At 42.0% G+C, this 22,028-nt stretch overlaps 3 protein-coding genes across 4 annotated transcripts; 2 read left to right on the forward strand and 1 right to left on the reverse strand.

Annotated features, from left to right (window-relative positions):
- Window positions 1-166: 166 nt before the first annotated feature.
- marchf2 (membrane-associated ring finger (C3HC4) 2) lies at window positions 167-7,816 on the forward strand. Its single transcript, XM_071543323.1, has 5 exons — window positions 167-384; window positions 1,618-1,927; window positions 3,113-3,308; window positions 3,748-3,957; window positions 4,204-7,816. Exons 2-5 carry the CDS (start codon window positions 1,746-1,748, stop codon window positions 4,360-4,362), a joined length of 747 nt encoding a protein of 248 aa, XP_071399424.1. The 5' UTR covers window positions 167-384; window positions 1,618-1,745; the 3' UTR covers window positions 4,363-7,816.
- A 1,299-nt stretch (window positions 7,817-9,115) lies between these two features.
- LOC139664470 (ras-related protein Rab-11B) lies at window positions 9,116-13,564 on the reverse strand. Its single transcript, XM_071543309.1, has 5 exons — window positions 13,437-13,564; window positions 10,987-11,182; window positions 10,697-10,890; window positions 10,499-10,579; window positions 9,116-9,889 (listed from the first exon to the last, which is right to left on the reverse strand). The coding sequence occupies exons 1-5, from the start codon at window positions 13,474-13,476 to the stop codon at window positions 9,744-9,746; spliced, it is 657 nt and encodes a 218-aa protein (XP_071399410.1). The 5' UTR covers window positions 13,477-13,564; the 3' UTR covers window positions 9,116-9,743.
- Window positions 13,565-14,699: 1,135 nt separating this feature from the next.
- On the forward strand, window positions 14,700-21,864 carry hnrnpm (heterogeneous nuclear ribonucleoprotein M). Of its 2 annotated transcripts, none has more exons than XM_071543331.1 (16): window positions 14,700-14,946; window positions 15,522-15,703; window positions 17,392-17,444; window positions 18,213-18,220; window positions 18,451-18,544; window positions 18,680-18,970; window positions 19,153-19,306; window positions 19,421-19,470; window positions 19,574-19,634; window positions 19,765-19,896; window positions 20,023-20,067; window positions 20,153-20,221; window positions 20,325-20,426; window positions 20,568-21,160; window positions 21,266-21,317; window positions 21,442-21,864. In XM_071543331.1, exons 1-16 carry the CDS (start codon window positions 14,873-14,875, stop codon window positions 21,603-21,605), a joined length of 2,124 nt encoding a protein of 707 aa, XP_071399432.1. In that variant the 5' UTR covers window positions 14,700-14,872; the 3' UTR covers window positions 21,606-21,864. The 2 variants fall into 2 exon arrangements, with proteins under 2 accessions (XP_071399432.1, XP_071399433.1); XM_071543332.1 differs by having other exon boundaries at window positions 14,700-14,919.
- The last annotated feature ends 164 nt before the right edge of the window (window positions 21,865-22,028 follow it).

The raw sequence follows: 22,028 nt of genomic DNA on the forward strand, positions 1-22,028 counted from the left end.
TCGCGCATGTGATGTTTTCGGTGAGCGCCCCTGTCTAGGGCAAGGCGTTATTGGTCGTAATTACATTTTAACTAGTCAGGATTGCATTTTTTCACCCGTCTGCCCCATCCCCATTCCATCTAGAGGCAGACAGCCGATGATGACCCTCCTGGGTATTTTTAAAGTCCTCTCATGAGTCCAGGGGAAAGCGGAAACCTCGCCTGCTGTGTGTTGTCAGCTGGGAGCGAGCTAGCCAATGTGTTGTGTTGTGAGCAGTCTATGGTTGTGAGCTAGCAAACGGCTGAACAGCAGAGCGTTAGCTAGCACTACACTTTTGTTTTGACCAATGGTATTCATTCACCCAGATACAACATCTAATAAAATGACAAGAGAAAGAAACACGAGGTGAGTAAGATCACCCTTTTAACTATTATTTTACACCAGTCGGTCGGCTAACACGCTAGCTAGTGATAGCTAGCGACTAGCTAACAACACAGCTGTGACAAGCAATTGAGCACGTTTATTTGCTGGACATGGATTATACACTAAATGGTTATTACAAAGAACTTGGACAATGGCAATCAGCGTTATACAGATTGTAATACTGTAGTTATATTATGTCACCACGCCATTTAACTTTTAATCCAGTGGCGTTCGTGCTGTTTTGTGTAATATTTTATTGACATGCACCGCTATCCGTTCCAGACAATAGTCTGAATCAAAGCCATAACAGCTGGCTGCCGTTAATGAATTTGACCATGGATAGGTCTGTCCTTCACCTGGTGTCTGCTAGGTGTTGTTTAGATCTCTTGGCTATGATTTGAATACTGCTGAATGATTTGAATGATTTATACATGCTATTTGTATTCAAAGACACTTAAATATACTCCTTGTGTTTGCTCACCATCGTTGAAATGTTGATACGACTGACGTAACATTTAAGAGAATAAAGTATTAACGTTAACACTATCCCCTTTTAAAGATGTTGGAGTTCCCCCATATAGATCAAGCATACATTTTTGTCAACAGTTTGTCGCGTGTCATGTAATCACGTTAACTGTAACAACTGCCTCGGTAAAATGAAAACGTTTCACTCCGACATATCATTTATAATGGATTTGTTGCTGGAAGGAGTAGCCCACATTTGCAGACATTAAGATAGACATGTGATTCGGGCTGTGGCAAATTCAGCGGTGTGTGTCTTATCTTGATGGAGGGTTATCTGAGGGGAGGCAGCTGTTTATCAGTCTGTTGTGCTCCGCTGCACATCACACTGACTGCCACTGACGACGAGCAGCTGCTTTGGGGGAAATTGGCTCACCTCCAAACACACAGCTTTCTTGTAAATGACAAAACATTAGTAGATAGCCTTAGTCATTATCACAGGACATTAAATGAGTGGTAGGTGAACCAGGCTAATCATTTTAAATAAATTCTGCCATGACATAATGCTAATCCCAACTGTATTTTCTTCGCGTTTAATGCCATTACCCTCTGTGACAAATCTTTTGTTTTTGAGGTGGTATGTCAACACCTTCTTACCTCAGACAGTTTCTTAATGATTTAGTATTAAGCCTATTACACTCTTTCTGTGCTAAATCCATTAATTCTCTCGCTATCTCTCCCTCTCTGTGTTAGTTGGGCCTAACCGTTCCAACCTGTGGGAGAGCAGAGTTTCTACTTTCTGCTCCCCCATTCATCCCTCACCCTTGACCCCTTCACACCCTCAACACCAGCCCTGCGGTCAGTCTCTGGACGGTGTAACCATGACGACAGGGGAGTGTTGCCACCTGCCTGGCTCACTGTGTGACTGTGCCGGCAACGCGGCCCTGTCGAAAGGTGTGGAGGAAACGGGCGGTGACGGGTGCCAGGCCCAGTATGTCACCCAGGTCACTGCCAAAGATGGACGGCTGCTGTCCACTGTCCTCAAACCCCTGAGCTCACAGAGGTAAGGCTCACAAAGATCTTATCTGGGGTGCTACAAAGCTTTGGAAAGTATGGAAATGTATGGGAAAAGGATTTGGTAATTTGATTTGGTAAAGCCATGAAAAATTGGGGAATTGCACAAAAAGTCTGGGATAAGAATATTGTTGTATCTGCATATCTACATACCTACACATCTATGACTATAAGACCATATGTGAACATAAGTGGTGTGGACCCCTTGTAATTTCACATACTGTAAGATTTGCTGTTGTGAAGAGTAATCTTCATCTATTGAGTGTTGTGGGATTGCTGATATGGACTAGGAAATTTGGCTATCACCATACATTACATTGAACAACAATCAAAATCTTAAAATCCAGTCAAGAAATTGAGCTCTGATAAAAATACTTACTCCAAAATGTGTAAAAACCCTGGAATTTATGAAAAGAACGATCTTGTTCTGGGTTTCGATAGGCCTACAGGAGCCCCTGCTTCTGATCTTGGCTGCATTGCAGGCAGTCTGCCATATGTGGTGTTGCCCATGTGCCAGGGCTTTTACATCCAGGTATTATTTTAATGGTACAGCAGTGGCACACATTATGCGTGCATGTCTCAAACCCAGAGCAGCAAAATAACTTTTCTTGTCTGTCAGCCACAGTGGCTGATGTGTCCCAGTATTCACCAGCCACTTCCAACTACATTTTAAGAATTGAGTAAGACCTGAAAATTACAAAACATTTACCAGCATCTGACTGGCATTAATTTTGCATCCTGTTTGTCTTAGCCAGTATTGGTGTGAGTATATATGACGTCTATATATGACGTCTATATATGAAATCTCATCTCACAGCTAGCTAACTGAGATATCAGTGAAGGGTCAGTTAATGGGTATAAAATTAAACTGTTGTATTGTGCTCCATAGGAGTTAGAGTGAATTTCAAGGTTTTGACCTTAGCTCATCAAAGTGAATCTTTCTTCTACTGCAAATAAAAATAAGTAAAGTAAGTGATAGGCAAAACTTTGGGAAAGCGACCAGGACTCTCAGCTGGTTTCTCCACAATACTAGTCGAGTTCTTTTGTCTGCTTTGAAAGTTAACATGAACAGAAAGAAACAGAACAGAAACCGGGGCAAGTGCAGTTACACACAGAGCAAACATAAATGTGTTTGGCTATAAAAGGTGTTTCTGATTCCGTGTCTTTGTCTCAGTGACGGTCCCATCTGCCGCATTTGCCACGAAGGAGGCAACAGCGAGGGCCTCCTGTCCCCGTGCGACTGCACAGGCACCCTGGGCACGGTGCACAAGAGCTGCTTGGAGAAGTGGCTGTCGTCCTCCAACACCAGCTACTGTGAGCTCTGTCACACAGAGTTCACTATCGAGCGCCGGCCCAGGCCCCTCACAGAGGTAACAAAGGTCAATGCCCTTTGCCTTGTCTGCACGCTTCTTTTTACTTGCCTTTTAGTCTACTTGGGTCGGTTGAGGTGTGTGTGTGTGTGCGCGCGAAGGAGAAAGCGTGAGAAAGAGAGTGTGCACGTAATGAGTGTGTGAATTATGACAGCTTTTTTTAAGTGTGTAATACTTTTTCATGCTGTTTGTCATCTTCTTGTCTTTCTGCTTGCTTGCTTATTCTCAGAGGAGCACCTCACTTAAAAAAAATTCCAGCATAATTTCTTTTTTTTATTATCCTGATTGACTTTAGGTATGTTGCTCCCTCTCTCCTACGCTTTTTCTACCTCCCCCTTGTTTTTATACCTCTGTCTTTGTACTTCCCTTCCTTCCCCCTCCTTCACTGTCCCCTCCTCCCTCTTTTCTGTTGCTCTGTCTCCCTCTGTCTCGTCCACAGTGGCTGCGGGACCCCGGCCCTCGTAACGAGAAGAGGACGCTGTTCTGTGACATGGTGTGTTTCCTGTTCATCACGCCCCTCGCAGCCATTTCAGGCTGGCTGTGCCTGAGGGGGGCTCAGGACCACCTTCAGCTGAAGAGTCGGCTGGAGGCTGTGGGCCTCATCGCCCTCACCATCGCCCTCTTCACCATCTATGTCCTCTGGACCCTGGTAAAAAAACAAATCATATATAAATAAAACTGTGGCATTATAATACTACAACCATTTTCAAGTGACATTTACTTGAAGCAGTTATGATCAAGTGTGTTGAGTTTCTAATTTGTCTGCTAGGTTGTCTTATGCCCTGTCTTCAAAAAGACACAAGTGGACTTTGTGTTTGTTAGTCTTATATTAACCAGCTTCAAATGTAATTCATCCTTCTCTCTTCCTCTTCTCCTCCCCCGGTTGTCTCCACAGGTGTCTTTCCGGTACCACTGTCAGCTGTACTCTGAATGGAGAAGAACAAATCAGAAAGTACGTCTGCTCATTCCTGACGCCAAGGGGGCTCACTCTACCCAGCATTCCTTGCTATCCACCAAACTGATGAAGAAGTCTGCAGACGAGAGTATAGTATGAGATCAGATGGAGGAAGTCGATGATAATGTTGTCGTTAACGTGTGGGGGCTGATTCTTGATTCATCATGCCTGCCAGCTAGACTTAAAAGAAGCGCTTGTGGTTCTTCTTTTTTTATTATTATTATTATTATTTTTTACTTCTTATCCCATCAGCACTTATTTTTTCCACATCCCATCTTTTCTTACCTCTCCTGTAATGGCAGAAGTGAGCAAATTTAAACAGAGTCTAACTGTCTAGCCTCTTACCAGGGCTTTCCCCAGGCTTATGCAAAGGGCGCAGATGAATGGAACAGCACATGGCAATGTCCAGAGATGCGGGAACAGTCTCATCATCATGGCAGCGATGATGATAGTGATAATGGATAACGATGATATTAAAAAAGATGACCAAACGCTGAAGTGTTAAGTGGACTGTGAAATCTTCTCATGATCGTTGTGCTTTACCCCCCTGAGTCGTCGGTGACCCACGGTGGACTACAGAGTGTAGCAGGTTCATTCATTGGTTTGCTGCAGTGATCTAAATGTGTAAATTGCTATATTCATGTCAATTCTTGCCGGTCCCATTTTAATCTGTGAAGGAAAAATTAGATGTTTAGAGCTTTGATCTCCGTTTCACCAGCCAGATGTCAATATGAGATGAAACTTTCCATTTTTACCACGTCTGTTAGACTCCATCCAAGAAGGGATGGCGTGACGCGTGTAAAGCCAGAGATTGTGCAATAAAACACTGTGGACACTGAGGTCCTTCACAGTACGTGAAGAGGCCTCAACCAACACACACAGTTTTGCATGCATGCACTGTTAAAATTTATTTGGAAAGAAAGTTTTTCTCTTTTTAAACTGTGAGTGTATTGTAAAAGTGTTTTTTTTTTTTTAAACCAACAAAGAATGAACAGATTTACTATTCCCACTGAGTTTGACAGAGGTTCTTGTATTATCAGCACTTAAGCAGATCTATGTATATATAGATCAATAGTAAGCACCATCAAAAATGGCCTTTAGGGGAGCGTTTCTACAAGCATAAGATTTTAAGTTTGGTGGCTGATACAATGTACTAAAAGCATACTTTTAAAGGCAAAATGAAGTACATAATCACAACAGGAGTTTTTTGTATTTGAACGAACGCATTTTCTTTTATGACGTGAGACGTGCGTGTGTGTGCTCATGCACGTGTTTGTGTGTTTGTGCAGTTTTAGTAATCACATTAAGATTTGGGACATACAGAAGATTCATACAATTGAGTCCAGGTTTTGTAGTAGCAGTTGCACCTATTTTGATACACACTATCTTCTTTTTATGTCTGTATTCTCTATGTAAAAAAAATCATCAAAGCCAGCTCTGTCTGATTCCATCATACAGCTTTTACCAGTCAAGTCATTATCGAATATTATTTCTTAGATGGAGATCAGATGATTTTAGATTATTTCAATGCTGGTGTTTGGTGCTATTGCCAATCTATTATAAACGTAACCCACCAACAATGACTTTCATGGTGGAATGCCTTATGCAAATGCAAAAGCTCCACCAAGGCCAAATCTGATTATGATGATTATTAACCATTTTTGTTTCTAGATAGGAATTGTGGGAAGTTGGATTGGGTTCCTCTCTGGTGATTTGAGAGGTGGCACTTCTTTTTCATGACACCGTCTTTCATTTCCATTTATGGGTGACTGTACTGTGGATTGTCACACTTTGATCTTATGTGCTGTTCATTGTAGTTTTCTACTAGATGTCAAACTCAAGGCATGGGTCCATTTCTCATAGACATTCAATATTGATTCAGTGTAAACAGATATATTAAGTAGGGAAACGCTTACACCTAGAGTGTACAGAGGTTGGGATTTTATGCATAATCATCTGGCTTATTTTTATTATTTTTATTTTTTATAGCAATCATGCTTGAACAACATTTTATTATTTGTAGATGAATAGACCCAACTTTTACCTAAATTGATGTGTAGTGGGTAGCATGGATTTAACAACTTCTTTACCAGCATCTAGCCACAAAGTGGGAAATGTGTTGATGAGACAGTGTTTACCTGTGTCTTAAGCAAAATAATGTTGTCCGAGTGGAAAGAAACGGGACATTTATTAGTGGACAAACCAAACCCGTTCAGTTAATTATTTTTCCCCTCCTTCCACAAAGTGCTGTTGTCACTCTAAATGAATCCTGTGGTCTGAAAATTATTTGACATTGCTAGACTAGATAAAAGTTGTGCAATAGTATTAATATGCAAACAAAGTATGATGAAACTGGCCATTATCTTTTATGTCAGCATGTGATGGGGTGGGGCATTCTCGGTCAGTCACAGGAGCAGGGTGCATCTCAGCAGTCCTGTCGAGGGTGGGACATTCACACCAGCCATGTGATGGTAGACTTTTTTGCAGGTGAACAACCATACTTTTTAGATGTCTTTCTATCTGTTTGACTGGTGAAACTGTGGAAATGGCTAGTGAATTCTTGGATCTCTCAGCTACTGTGACCAGTGGTTAAAAATGTTAGTTTCTTGCCCTGGATTTCTCCTTCCCTCTCTGTCTAAACTAAGTTAGATGGGTGGGTCGTCCCACATAACTGCTTTCACTAATTGTATGTTCTGAAATCAGTTTAAAAGAAAGATAAGCAAAGGATGACAAGACTACCACATTGAGATGCGCCCAGAGGGCTTGTCTGCATTGCAAGCTTATGAGTCATTTGGCCAACCATGTGTTTACTGTTTGTCATAAGATAGGCTTTACTCCAAGACGTACCGGGATCTGTTGGGACACTGCATTGAAGCAATCTACCCAGTCGGTGTGCAGTTGGTTAACTCTTGCTTACAGTAAACCTTACAAGAAACAATGGGATTTGCAAGTTAATGTAGGAGATGGATTGTATAGTAAGGTCTGTGGAAAGCTGCAGGCAGAGACAGCTGTGATAGTTTTTCTTCTTGCATTGGAAGTCTGTACAAGTTGCCTACAGAATATGCAACACTGCTCCTTCTATGGGCTACAGACCTGCTTACTTCAGTGTTATTAGAGCTTTCTAAAAACAGGTCCTCTTATCTCCAAAGAATCATTAAAGCTTTGTTTTTAAGCATCATGGCACTTTGACCATAATGTAGTAGGAATAGTTTCTTTATATAGCTTCCACAGTTCAAATCCAGAAAGGGATTTTAAAGAATTGTTTTTGTGTTGTTGTTTTTTTACACAAAGGAAAATGATATGTAGACCTGTTTTTCTTGGTAAAATGTTTTTGTTTTTTTTAATCTTTGCATTTTACCACTCTTTTTGGGGTGGATATGTTCATGTATATCATTTGTAATTTATGTTTTGCAATTCCTCATTATTCACATTTTTAAATACTATGATGTTTATGTTGTGCAGTGGAAAAAAAGAAAATTGTCTTCACCAAAATATTGGTACCTGCAAATCAGCCAAGAAATGTTTGCAAAGCAAATAAAAAACGAGGATGAAGTATGGGTGAACATTAATTGGGTCATTTGTTTCCTTGCTTAAGTACCTGTAACTTAATGATAATCACTGTCTTTGACTGCCTGTTCATCTGAAGTCATTGCAAATAGGCCTACTGTGTGGTAAAAATTGTTTTGGCAGTGCGAATCTTCCCCAATACAGTAAAGGCCCTATTATATGTATGATATGCCTGTTCACAGATCATCCTCTTACACCAACTAGGAAGACGTGTCATTATCATAAGTCTGTTTTTGACCGCGGCTCTACATGCCCATTAGAGCAATGCTGAGGCAAACAACTGATGCAATGCAGACAAGGAGGGGCACATTTGGAATCAAATCCCTGTCAACAGTTTGCTACTGTACGGGTACAGAGTCAGAATCTCCTCATCCCACCCGCTGCATTGGGCAAACGTAAGAGGCTTAGTCAGAATAAACATCACTTTTAATATTTTCCACATGCTGCATTAGCAAAGGTTGTGACTCCAGTAGGTTGGCTCTAATGGGCTGGGTCTCTGCCACCCAGCATGGGTGAGAGAAACAGGGCTGGGCTGCTCCAGAGAGACCATGTGAAAACTTGCTGGGGGTGCATGCTTTGGAAATACCACAAGTACCACAAGTTGATACAGATTTATAGTACAGCTAAAGGGAATGTTGAGGGTTTTTAGAAGCCAGTCCTACTGCATGAAGCCCATTCCATGTGATATCCACATTTGGAAAAAACTGTCATCCACTATTACAGTGAGTGATGGCACAAATTCTAAACAAATTATGGTACTTTATGAAGGATGGTAGGTAACCTAAATTCTGCATTGACAAAAATAGCATTTATAGACTGGGTCCTTGAATGATATTGAATTATGAATGGATGTAAGGTTTTCAAAAGAAACTCTGCAAATAACCCCATAGCTGTATTATTAAAATTAACAGTAATTAAAATATCCATTTGAAAGGAAAGTTTAAGTGCAAACTTTAGGCTGCTGACACATTCTCAGAAACAAAAACTGTTTAGCTTTGTTTAGGTTTTAAAATGTAACAACCCGCTCATCTAGTTCACTCTCAACTGCAAAACATGCATACCATCCTCATTAATGCTACCACAAAACAGGTGTGAAACCTATTCTATATTGTGACTACCATACTCCTGAGATTAGCATGCATTTCAAATTTAGTTTAGTCAAATCTTGTGGCATAGTTCATTTTGAGAAACACGTCAGTCCAAACAGATCTTTCTGGGAGGAAAAAAAGCCCCCAGCAACACCAATCCACGTGAATATATAAACTTCACATACTGCTTTTGTCAAGGAGTTTATTGTAAATTTTTACAGTGCTTATATTGAAAGTAAAACAATGACAACTTAGGCCAAATATATTTTAATAAATACACAATGAGGGTATTTTTTGGCATGATAACTTAATTGTTGCAAGAAGAAAGTAAGAATCACACTTTCAAACGCATATATGCAATAATACTGCTTCACCAGGTGGAGTAACTGCCCGTAGTTTATTTACACAGCACCATCTAGTGGCAACCATTGAAATGTTTTCCGAACCCCCCTGTACATGACAGCATTTCAATCAGCTTCACAGGCTTCACTCAGACAGCAACAATTGCCTCGTTCCTACATTGCAGGAACCTTCACATTGTCTCCATGAATGACTTGACTAACCAAGTGACATAAAGGCTTTTTAAAGTTTTCTTTCATGGCAGAAGAGAAGAGCACAAGTGAGTTCAAAAGTAACAAAGTACTTTACAAGAAAGAAAAGGAATGAAAGAAAGAAAGAAAAGAAAGAGTGAGGAGGGTGTTGGCCATGAGCGGAGCTATGGGAACGAAAAGTGGGTGGGTGGGTGACATGAAGGGAGATGTGATGTCAGGGTGGGTGTCAGTGGGGGAAAGGGGGGAGGAGGGGGTGTCACAGGATCGAGGAGCGTCACAGGCTTTGGCAGCACTGGAGTTTGTTGCCTTTCTGGCCATCGGTGGTGGGGGGGACGCTGATGTCCACTACGTTGTTGCCTGGAGACTCGTCATGTGCAGATCTGTCTGCTATCTGCTTCTGTGATACGATGCGGTAGATTTCTGTCGGAGAAAAAAAAAAATTGTGATGGTCTTGATATATTTAATCTGGATAGACACAAGACTGTGGTTACACCTTTATCATAAAATCTTGAGTGGTTTTCCTGTCAAAGTGATATTTGACAGATATTTCACTCTTTCATGTCACACTTACAGATGAAATTTTGTCTGTTTACAAGTATTGACATTGAATGCAGGGGAAGAAAGCATAAATCCTGGTGGTGACAGCGGATCTCTGTGGCAGCTAATTTGGGGGATTGAATGCTCCTGAACTTTGGAGATGCGTGCTAAAAATGTATCTGCCAAAGTACTGTTACTTTAAGATCATAAATGATTGTTCCTTGGTTGCAGCCAACAGCAGTCTGTGACCTCAGTATAGAACTTTTTTTTTTTTTTTTTTTAAATTGGATTTGATTATTATTGCTATTTTTGACAGATAAAACAATTCTATAAATGGTGGGTAGACAATCTTGAGTGATGACAACCAAGGTGTGGTTCAGGTGGGGGGCTCGTAACTCAGTACACTTAGAAGTCGCCAAAACGCTGCAGATGGCCCTGATAGTATATTAGTTAGGTATGAGCAGGTATTGTACTGTGTCTTGTGCTTCCTACCTGTTAAAATGTTCTTGAAGGCTTCTTCTACATTTGTGGAGTCCAACGCCGATGTCTCAATAAATGAGAGCGTGTTCTTTTCTGAGGTGGGAAGAGAGGTAAGACACTTTTTATACATGTACAAACTTTTACAGATTATAAGGCTGGCTTGGTAGACTAAAAACTAGCTTAATTATCTCACAGCACTTTGTGATTTACCTGCGAAGGCCCGAGCCTCGTCAGTGGGCACTGCCCTGAGGTGGCGGAGGTCACTCTTGTTGCCAACCAGCATGATGACGATGTTGTTGTCAGCGTGGTCCCTCAGCTCCTTCAGCCAGCGCTCCACATTCTCATATGTCAGGTGCTTGGCGATGTCGTAAACTAGGAGAGCCCCGACTGCCCCCCGGTAATAGCTGGTGACAGCAGAGCAAAACCAGGTCAGAGTGCAGCGACTCCACCATCTTTCTTTCCAGCACGACATTTGCATGAACGTACAAACACAAACTCACGCTGAGGTGATGGCTCTGTAGCGCTCCTGTCCAGCTGTGTCCCAAATCTGAGCCTTTATCGTCTTGCCGTCCACCTGGATGCTGCGGGTGGCGAACTCCACCCCGATGGTACTCTTGCTCTCCAGGTTGAACTCATTTCTTGTGAAACGGGACAGCAGGTTACTCTTTCCCACTCCAGAGTCTCCTATTAGGACAACTAGAACCAAAACAGAGTGTGAAATTTGAGCATTTATCAGGACAACAGCACTTAAAGGAAAGTTACACCCTCATATTACACTGTTAAGTTACATTATGATACAAGTTATATTGTGATGAAGTGTAATTTATTTTTTGCCTAGTCTACTTCAGTTGGTGATTTCCTGCATTGCCCAGAATGCCTTTCGACAACCTACAGAAAACATGATGTGCCTGAGCATTTCAGCTGGGGGTTGTTGTACATGTAGGTGGTGAGACCGATACCAATAGAGGAGCGAGAGATTTCCCAGAAGAGTAAAAGCGAGAGTTGTGCCCCGTACACACAGCGAAGCACGTCTTGCGGCTGCATTGCACTGCGGTTTATTGAGGCTACTGCTGAGGAAGAAATTGGTATCACTGCCTCTTCTACGGTGGATTTCTCTCTGTGTGACTGTTGAATGCCACCAAAACCTGATGTTTACCGCTGATGTTTTAGATAGTTGAAAATGTTTCTCCTTTTAAACTTTTATTTAACTGTATTGTAGCTGTGTTGGAAATATCTCAACATCTGGCTAGATATCCATGGGAATAAGTTTTCTTGTCTGTTATAAATATTAAAAAAAACACAAATGGTGACTTTTACTTACAGTACATTAAGTGCATTTAAACAAATATATCAATAAATTATGAGAACACTTTTATCTTAAAGTATCATTTTCTCAGCCAAAGTGAAACAGCTGACTTGTCTGGATCGCTGCTTTCTGCCTGTAAAGAGAAAACCTTATCAGACTTTGCCCTACTGGGAGTCATGCAGCAGGAAGCAGCCAACAACCTGCTCACTGGGAAATCTGACTCAACAGTTTCTCAAGGCCTCTTTTCCTGTCCTACTGCTTAGAGTCATTACTATCTCCAAAGTTTGGCACTGACTGAATCCATTTTGTATACTCCAACTGCCCAACTAGCCCTAGTCTGTACAGCTATTCATGCTTTTTTCTTAGTTGGATATTTAACATTACTATAATTTACTATGCATGTGATGGAGCTTCTATGTTTCTGTTTCCTCTACAGTTAAATCCTTAAGTATTAAAATGACTGCATCCTTCAGGGGTTCAGTCAAGGATGTGGCATTATATGACATTTGAGGTGGTGGTGTAAAGCAAATCTCTGCCCGATTAACTAGTGCTTTATGTGAGCTAAGGCTTGCTTTGATTTGAAACATTACCAAGCAAGCAGCTTCCTTGGCTTTCCATAGTGAATAGCTCTGCAAGCTAAACGGGGAACAGTGAGGTTAATATGAAAAAACAGGATTACATGTTAGAGATCCAACACATCCATCAGTAACTCACTAAAAGCTTAGAAGTAACCTGACATTTGTGGTGGAGTGCTGTAAGTACTTAGGCACATACCTGATAATAAACTGAGTTTGATCAGAACACTACTGCAATATGGATGAAAGGTCAAAGACTTTTTCCCCAGGAAGCTGAACTCCTTCAGGGTGTGTAGAAGGCTCAGCACTTTTTTTTTTTTTTTTTTTTTTACAACTCAATGGTCAATTGTCACCTTTTCTATAATTGCTTGGTATGGAAATCTGTCCTATGCCAACGACAAACTGCAGGATAGAGTTAAAGTGGTTTCTTCCCTCTGGCATAAGGTTTAGACCGCCAAAGGACAGGTAACAGAGAGAGGAAGTCCATTAAGATAAATGTATTTTCATAAGATAGTCAGGAATCCATTGTTAGTGCTGTTTATTTTAATCCTGATGGATGATGTTAAGTCATGCGTATGGTGTCTTATGTTTTATGTATGTTACTGTATGTTTCATGCTTGTTGTATGCACCTGACTGTAAGGAGAATTTCCCCTCGGGGATAATACATTTTAATTGAACTGAATTATTGAAAAGTAATCGTTCCACTCGTTTAACTATCTTACCGTCATAGTCACGTTATAGTAACGTTAAGTTACGCCTTTCACTTTGGGAGCTGCTTGCTAGCTAAATTAACGTTTCAAAACAGGCTGTGTTAAGCAAGGTTTAGCCCAAACAAAACACTACTGGAACTAAACTAAAGGCAATAGCGAGGTTAATTTAAAAAAGGACAACACTCCGGAAAACTCGCTGGTAAACACGCTAGCTTATCCGGCACCAGCAGCTGATAGAGCTAACCTGCCTGATCCCTGACGTTAAGAGCTAGCAAGCTGGCTAACGTTAGCAAGATAACCGAGCTAGTTAACGTCAAACGCAACCGGGTGATCTAAAAACGGTGTCTATTCCACTTACCTTTGAACAAGAAATCGTATTCGTCGTCCCTGTTCCCCATGGCTTAAAACAATCTCGTTAGTGAGATTGCGCTAATGATACAAAGGTCTTTCCTGCCCTGCCAGGCTGTTGCGCCAAGAAGACACGAGACAATGCTGCTGTCAGACCGCAGGAGGAGACAGGCTTCCTGCTCCGCAGAGGGGAGGAGTTCACAGGGAATATAATAATAATAATAATAACAATAACAATAATAATAATATTTCCAATTCACCAATTATCACATTATTCAAATTAGGATTATGCATCTGGTGAATCATTTATTGGATGCATCCATAGGCATGAATTCCATAGGACTATTGGCATAAACAACTGTAATTAACACACATCATTTTGTCATCGACAGCAAGCAACATACAATAGCATACCATTCAACTATTGTAAAGTCAAATAAGGGATGCCATGGTAGTAAAGCGGTTGTGGGGCGCATGTCATGTAGCCTACTCCCTACTGCACCTTACAAAATGAGTAGCAGGGATCAACAAACAACAGTCATGTATTAGGCTATAATGTAGGATGATCTATATACAGTATGTAGTATGTTTATATGATGCATGCTGGTATATAGTGATGTAGTATGATATATGTCATGTATATGCTGGAATGTTAAGCCCTTTGAGACTTTATGATAAAGAGTATAAATAAACATGACTAGACTAAACTATACTAAACGGACCCTTTCTGTCTCATGTCACTCTCCCGTGTGTGTCAGGCCCAAGTAATGAAGTACAAATGGCACAAAATAAACAAATGTCTTCACACAATAATATGTAGTCGTAGTGATTCCTATTCCAAATTTTAAACTGGCAACTAACGATCCTGAGTGGCCACTGAAGGAGAAAATTATGTTTTTTCTACGTCTATCCGTCGCCTCCACATATATCAGCAACTTCTTTTCCGGTTCAGCAATTTTGTCTTCAAGATAAAAGCCTGGAAATTGGGCGCTGAAGTTTTTTTCCCCAGTTATCCGAGTATATGGCCTGAGTGTTGAATTGACTCGTTTAAAATAGCATTTTCTCAAAAATCTTAAAAAACACACACTTTTTTTTTATTGAATACACGTGTCTCAAATGAATATGACATTTCTTTCAACATGCGTATTCCATTTATTTTGAAAACAACAACACCGGATGTTCATACTAATCCACAGTTGCTTTACAGTGGTAAAATTCCCAGCATCCTCTCGCCTTGGCAACGCCGGTGAATAAATAGTAACAGACCATTTTCGCCGCCATTTCGTTAGCTTGGATCGAAGAAGGGATCTGGTCCAAGTCATTCAGTTAGCTGTTATTTGTCCTACACAGGTCAATTTTTAAAGGTGCTGCATTCTCGTTGATATCAAAAGAGATTGTTGCCCAAACGCAATTTATTCAGCGAGACAGTAGAAACTGCGCAAGAAGATGTCGAACGAACAGGCCGAAGTAGCCGCTGAGAAACCAGGCCAGCCGCAGCAGCAGCCGCCGCAGCAGCAGGGGTAACGGCGCTGTTCTCCATTCACTGAGGTTTCTTTGTTAGCGCTTGCTAGCTAGTTAGCCGTGTTCACTACGAAGATGACTAACTTTGTTTAAGATTCGAGGAAAACTTTCTTACGGTTGCATTGGGTTGAGCGAGTAATATCGATAATGTTAGCATGACGTGTTAATACCATCGGGAAAACTATATTTTTCTTATTATCGGTAACGTTGGGTCACGCGTGTTTGGGGTCCGTGTATTTGCTGGAAAGACTTATGCGCAGCCATTTTCTAAAATAAAATGATGTGTTAAGTAACAGTAGCTACTGCTGTTACTTTTAATTTACGCATTACCTTTCATTTTCTATTCGGTCACAGTTGAACTGTGATAAAACTACTAACGTTAACGTTAAAATAATAAATTGGTTAACATTAATTGAGTCAGGTCCGCTCATGTGTCTGTTCGAATTTTGTTTTTAGTTTAAGTTAGAAAAGCTGTCCAGCTGTAATGCAGCAGCAATGTAAAATGCAATCACCGTAGCTACGAAACATTTTGCATCAGCTAGCATCAACTAAATGAACTGATCTTTTTGCACAGAGAGGTGAATGGAAAAGCCAAGCATGAATCCACGCCGAGCAGAAAGGAGAGGCCTCAGAAGAGAGGTGGTGGCGGGCGCTTTGAACCCTATGGGAACGTGAACAAGAGATACCGTGTTTTTGTCAGCAACATCCCATATGATGTGAAATGGCAAGCACTGAAAGACCTGATGAAAGAAAAAGGTAAGGTGTCCAGATAAGAGATGGACTCATTGCACAACTTGGGCCATGACAAAAGATGCAGCTTCCAGGGTCATTTTGATTGACCACTGTGGCTTTGAAGGGCTTTTGGGAATTTGTTCAGGGACTCAAATTGTACAATGTGACTTGAGCTCTTGTATGGGAGTTAGTTGGTATAAAAGGATTGGGAGAGGTCCTTTTTTAACGAAGAGGCATGTGTCCGGTCAACTAACCGAGCTGCAGATTTTGCAGAAGTGCTGTGAACATGGATTTCATCAGAACAGTCATTCCCCAATGAGAATACCAAAGCCCATGTGGTTCTTATGAAGTTGAGGTTGTACATTTGTAAAGCTGTGTCATTAATGTGAGAATTCAATGGCTTGGGACCCCGAAAGGCGTAATGAGCTGCATTTTTCTCTTGAAATGCATGAAAGAATATACATTGCCATAGTGTAATGATTTTGCCCAGAGACAAGGAATGACTTGCTCTCAGGTGCAATATGCCATTAATGGTAAAATCATCATTGATAATAATTTTGGAGATATGTCAAATGAAGAGTGATATTTTTGTCATGCAACATTTTTGAATTTCAGCACGGATTAGCCTAGATCTCCCTATCCAGTTACTATAATATAGACTTTAAAATATGCTCTGTTATTCAGACATATGTGAAAGTAGTTGCTTAGTTACGTGGATTTGGAAAACTTTCGGTGTATCAGAAGAAATGCACCAAATTGGTATCTGCTTTAAACAAGTTAAAGCATGTGTTAAAGAGGCTACCAAGCCCTTTCCAGGAAGACTACCTAGTACTGGTTTTATGATTATTGATTGTGGAGTTAAATTGCATTTTCTTTTTTTAGGTTTGACCTTGACAAAGCAAATGTTTTCTCAGCAGATCTCCATGTTGTGCCAATCACAGATGTGCGTTGGGGATTTCTTTGGGGTACAGGTCTACAAAATGAAGCAGCTTCTTATGCCCTGTCCTTGTCTCTAGAGGTTTGGTCATTGATGTCCATTCATTGAACGACACATTTTTGGACGAAGGCGTGGCTGTGGTCGACAAGGAATCAAAATTCTGATTCTGTGCGTTTCAGTTACAGGTCCACTCTAAGAACAGATATGTTTGTAGATATTGCAGTTTCTGTCCCCCCAGACTTTTGCAGTCAGTAAGATTATGGTTATTTTTCTAGTGTAGGTTTCGTCTCAGACGCAGCCGATGTGCAAATGTATTGTTGCATTAGCCTGAGGTTTCAAATGGCGACATTTGGCAAAGTATAAACGGGGTTGCTATGAAATGGGCTTAAGCGTTGAATGGGCTTTGCTGACTTGAAATTGCCGTTTGGTCAATCATCCTCACATAGAAGGTGGTTTTTACGGCAATATATCCAAATAGGACGGCTGATAGCTATTCAAACAGTTGTTGTCCTCAATCTATTGCTTATGGTGTTTTGGGGGATTCCAACAAGGACAGGCTAAGAAGTCTTTAGTTTTTAAAAGACACAAGCTTGCTTTTTGTAGACCTGTACCATATTGTGCTGCTGCTGATGCTGAGGTGCTGGGGGAAGGCTCAGGACTGGCAGTCTGAGCTCACTGTCACCGGCCGCCCCGCTTGTGTGTCTGCTCTAAATCCCCATTGTTCTCTCGGCTTCTCTCCCCTTGGTGTGTGTCGTCTCTGGAATCTGATTTGTAGTGGGTGAGGTAACGTACGTGGAACACTTAATGGACGCAGAAGGCAAATCGAGGGTAAGTGCAAAAACATATAAATAAAAAAAAGTATGAATAAACGTAGACAAACCTGTGTTTGTCAGCCTGGGTTTCTTTATTTTACTTTCATTGTGGGGGATTGTTCAGATTCAGAAACCTGATGGAGTGTGTCAGACGGTGACACGCCGGAGGAGTGTGTTTTGGTGTCGCACTGACTTGAGGTCATCTCAAGGGTTGATGCTTTTTATAATAGGATTTTCAGGTTTCTCAGTAGCCAATCCCGTGGGGTTGCAGTAGCTGACAATGTCCCTTTTGGTTGTTGGATTTGTTCATCATGAACTTAGTCTAAATGGGGTCTAGTCTGCAAGAGGTTGTAACAAGGCTGTTAGATGGTTGATAACTGTAACTCATTCCGTAGAATTGCTTTACTGGGATAGATACTTCCAATATCTCTGTAGTGGGGAATCCCCTCTCACTGTGGATTTTCTGCCTTTGGATGTTGAGAAATAATCTTTTAAAGGTTTAAGATTCACCAGACTCGTCGGCATTGTGTTAGTGTCTGGTGGTGAGAAATGTGAGAGCTTAAGATGTGTAATGTTACTGAGAAGTAAAGAGTTGAGGCCAAGGCCTTACAAGTGAGTCTTGTGTGATCTTGAACTTTTGAATGTGCATGAAATTTTCTTGTATTTCTTAACTCTTTGTGCCAATTAAAATATCCATCTTTTTATAACCATGGCTTTTACTAATTTTAATAATCTTTCTGTACTCCTTCGGTCCGGGCTGTTGTGTTGTCTTCAATCAACAAAGGGTTGTGCGTAAGTAGCCTTTTTCCACTTGTCTTCACACCCAATGAAGAGTTTCTGTCAATGCCTCTCAGATTGATGAAATGATGGAGATGCTTGTAATCATGTTCCAATTTACTGTTTAGGTACACGTACGGCCAGTGTTAAGGTTAAAAAAAGATTTATGTAGGGAGCACTCATGTCAAATCTGGCAATTGATTTATAAGTTGCATATTCTCAGTGGATATTTCTTTCTTTCCCAGTGTTGTTGAGTTTAGGACTGAAGAGCTAATGAAGAAGGCAGTGGAGAAGGTCAACAAGCACAACCTCAATGGACGGCCCCTGAAAGTCAAAGAGGTAGGCTGCAGCAAGAAGTAGTGACTTGTGAAACCACTGGGTGCCCATTATGAATTTTGCCCATGATTCTTGAGTTTTGTTCAAAAGTGTTAGCTGTGAATTTTTCTCAAGTCATTGTTCCATGTCTTTCCTCAGGACCCTGATGGTGTGATTGCCCAGAGGGAAGTCCACAAGGCCCAGGGCGGAGGTGGCGGAGGCCCTCCTGGGGGCCATGGAGGCATGGGGGGTATGGGAGGTATGGGTGGCATGGACCGCATGGGTGGCATGAACATGGATCGCATGAACATGGACCGCATGGGCCCCGGACCCGGTGGCCCTCAAATGGTCAATATTCCTCCCAGCCTGATGAACAACCCCAACATCCCCAACGAGATCATCCATGGTCTGCAGGCTGGCAAGATTGGCAGCACTGTCTTCGTGGCTAATGTGAGGGCCCTTAAATTTTGCATATTGATTTTTTTTTGCTTGAATGATCCAGGTAGATTTTTATTTGTATATAAGATGCTAGGCAATCTTAGTTTTGTATCTGGCTGGTCTAGCTTCCAGCCTTGCGTGTGATATTGTGGATATAAATTAACCATTTCTCCAAACTTGCCTTGTGGCTACAGCTGGACTACAAGGTGGGCTGGAAGAAGCTGAAAGAGGTGTTTGGCATGGCAGGCATGGTGGTGCGGGCCGACATCCTGGAGGACAAAGATGGGAAGAGCAGAGGCATGGGCACAGTCACATTCGATATGCCCATTGAAGCAGTCCAAGCTGTCTGTATCCTTTCAAATGTTGGCGGATGTATTTTTAACTGTATGTATGGAAGATTGATTCAGTATAATTAGATCCTTTCAAAATGTCTCTGGTACGCTTTTCCTTAACTGTTACCAGCTATGCTGAACGGGCAGCTGTTGTTCAACAGGGTCATGCATGTCAAACTGGTAAGTTTCCTAAACATTACTGTACATAAAAGATACTGTACATTATACTGTATTGACATCATGACCTGAGGGTGTTGTTTGAATGATTTATGTGTCATTTCAGGATGAGAAGTCTCTGCCCAAAGGAGATTTTGGACCACCTGACAGACCTGCTGCTCTTCCACGTAAGTAGGAAACCTGCCATGCTTCATTAGGATCAAAATCTCCAACAAAAAATGCATCTGGAAATGGCACAAGTAATTTTCTATTTTGATTAATTGAAAGGACCTTTATATACCTGTTTTCTCTGCCCAGGTGGCCTGAGTGGTATTGGTCTGGGTCTGGGGCCTGGTGGCCAGCCCATTGATGCTACCCAACTCAACAGAGGAGGTGCTGGAGGTGGTGGTGGAGGAGGAGGAGCTGGGATGGGCAACATGGGCCCTGGAGGTAACTGTTGCTCTAGTGTTTGTTTTTTCCCCTCTAGTCCCCCCCCCCCCCCCCCCCCCCCCCCCCCCCAACCCCAGGAATTAAAGACACCAGAAGTTAACTGACTCATCACTCTTTCACTTGTAGGAATGGACGGAATGGGCTTTGGTGGCATGGGAGGCCGTATGGGAGGTATGTATGATTTTCTGTACTATCTCTGGTGCCATTAATTTCTGTCTGTGGCCTCTGTTGAGACTTACTCTTTACTCTGTGCTAGGAATGGACAACTTTGGAGGAATGAACAACATGGATCGTTTTGGCCCCTCTGGAATGGGCAGAATGAACGGTAAGGACACACTTTTGTGACTGGTTGAGCATTCCAAAGCGAGCGTGGAGCATTTTCACGTTTTGCTGGACTTTTCTAATGGTTTCATCTCTTGCGTTGTCAGAGATGGACCGTGGGATTGGTGGTGCTTTTGACAGGGAGTTTGGGCGAAATGAAATGGGCATGTCTCGCAATAATTTTGGAGACTCCTTTGAAAGAGGAATGGGTTAGTATTTTCAGGATTCTGTTAAAAATTCACCTGTCATGTCTCAAATAAGGTTTGATGCTCATGACAACTTAGACTCTTGATTTTAATTTTTTTTGTATGTGTATCTTTGTTTTTTTGTTTCCTCAAACAATCTCATAGGAAACTCCCTGGGTATGGATCGCATGAGTTCGGGAATGGACCGCCTGGGAGCCAGCATGGACCGCTTGGCAGGGATGGACCGGATTGGCATGGAGAGGATGGACCGCGTGTCTGAGCTGGACAGGCTGGGTTCTGGCTTTGACCGGATGGGCTCGGGGCTGGACCGGCTGGGGCCCAGTATGGACAGGCTCGGCTCTGGCCTGGACCGTATGGGCTCCAGCATGGACCGCCTCGGCCCAGCTGGGTTTGACCGCCTAGGCCCGTCCAGCTTGGAACGCATGAGTGCCGGCCTGGACTTCGGCTCCCCGATGGGCATGGATCGCATGGGCAACGCGGGGCTCGACAGAATGGCCAGCAACTTTGATCGCATGGGATCTGCCGGGGGTCTCGACCGCTTCCCCGCCGGAGGCCTCGACCGCATGGGCTCGAGCATGGACCGGATGGGAGCCGGCGGAGTCGGAGGCCAGTTTGATCGCCCTGCCGACCTGGATCGCGGAGGCTTCGGTGGCAATTCCTTCGGAGGATCCGGAGCTGGAGGTCCTGGAGCTGGAGGTGGCAATGCCAGGAAGGGATGCCAGATCTTTGTCAGAAATGTGAGTGTTTGATCTACAATATAGTTAGGCATGATCCATTTGATTGATACCACCTCATATATATGATTTAAATTGAAATAAAAATAAAATAATTTTGTCTTTCAGCTGCCGTTTGACTTCACCTGGAAGATGCTGAAGGATACCTTCAATACATGCGGTAAGAATAGTCATTACTCCCTGTTCTTTGTTTTGGTGTTAACAGAACCCACAAGAATAAATGGAATCTGCTAAAATATTTTGAAGATGACTCCTAACATCCTTGCTTTTGTCTTCCTCTGCAGGCATGGTTCAGTATGCTGATATTAAGATGGAGAATGGCAAGTCCAAGGGCTGTGGTGTGGTCCGCTTCGACAGCCCCGAGACCGCCGAGCGCGCCTGCCGGAGCATGAACGGCTACCGGCTGAATGGAAGAGAGATCGATGTTAGGATTGATAGGAACGCATAAGTTATTTGTCTCTTACATTCAACATTCATAATGACCCTGATATCCACACGCCCTTTATCATCTGAATGACCTTTCAACATATATTTTTTTTCTTGGTTTGTTAGGCATTTGTGACAGTTAAGATTTGTTATTTTAGTTGTTGCTCAAATTCTACTTTTTTTAGTGACCAAAATTTTAATTTTTTTTTCTTCTATTTGTCATGCTTCACCTGTCATTGCCTTTGTTCTATAAGGTGTTTTGATAAATAAACCTCTACATTTGGAAATGCTTGGTTTCTGGGTTTTTTTTTGTGTGTGTGTATCTTGCATATGAATATAGTGGACGGGCCACTGATGAATTTATCTTTCAAGACATAAGCTTACAGTTTAGCATTTGAAGCTTTTGTGTGATTGCTGGTCATGTAATAGTTTGAGACCAGTCATT

Source organism: Centroberyx affinis, unplaced genomic scaffold (assembly GCF_046629955.1).
Source record: "Centroberyx affinis isolate AG114_WGS23_722 - 3 ecotype Tasmania unplaced genomic scaffold, CSIRO-AGI_Caff_v1 ptg004288l_1, whole genome shotgun sequence".
NCBI classification, from domain to species: domain Eukaryota; kingdom Metazoa; phylum Chordata; class Actinopteri; order Beryciformes; family Berycidae; genus Centroberyx; species Centroberyx affinis.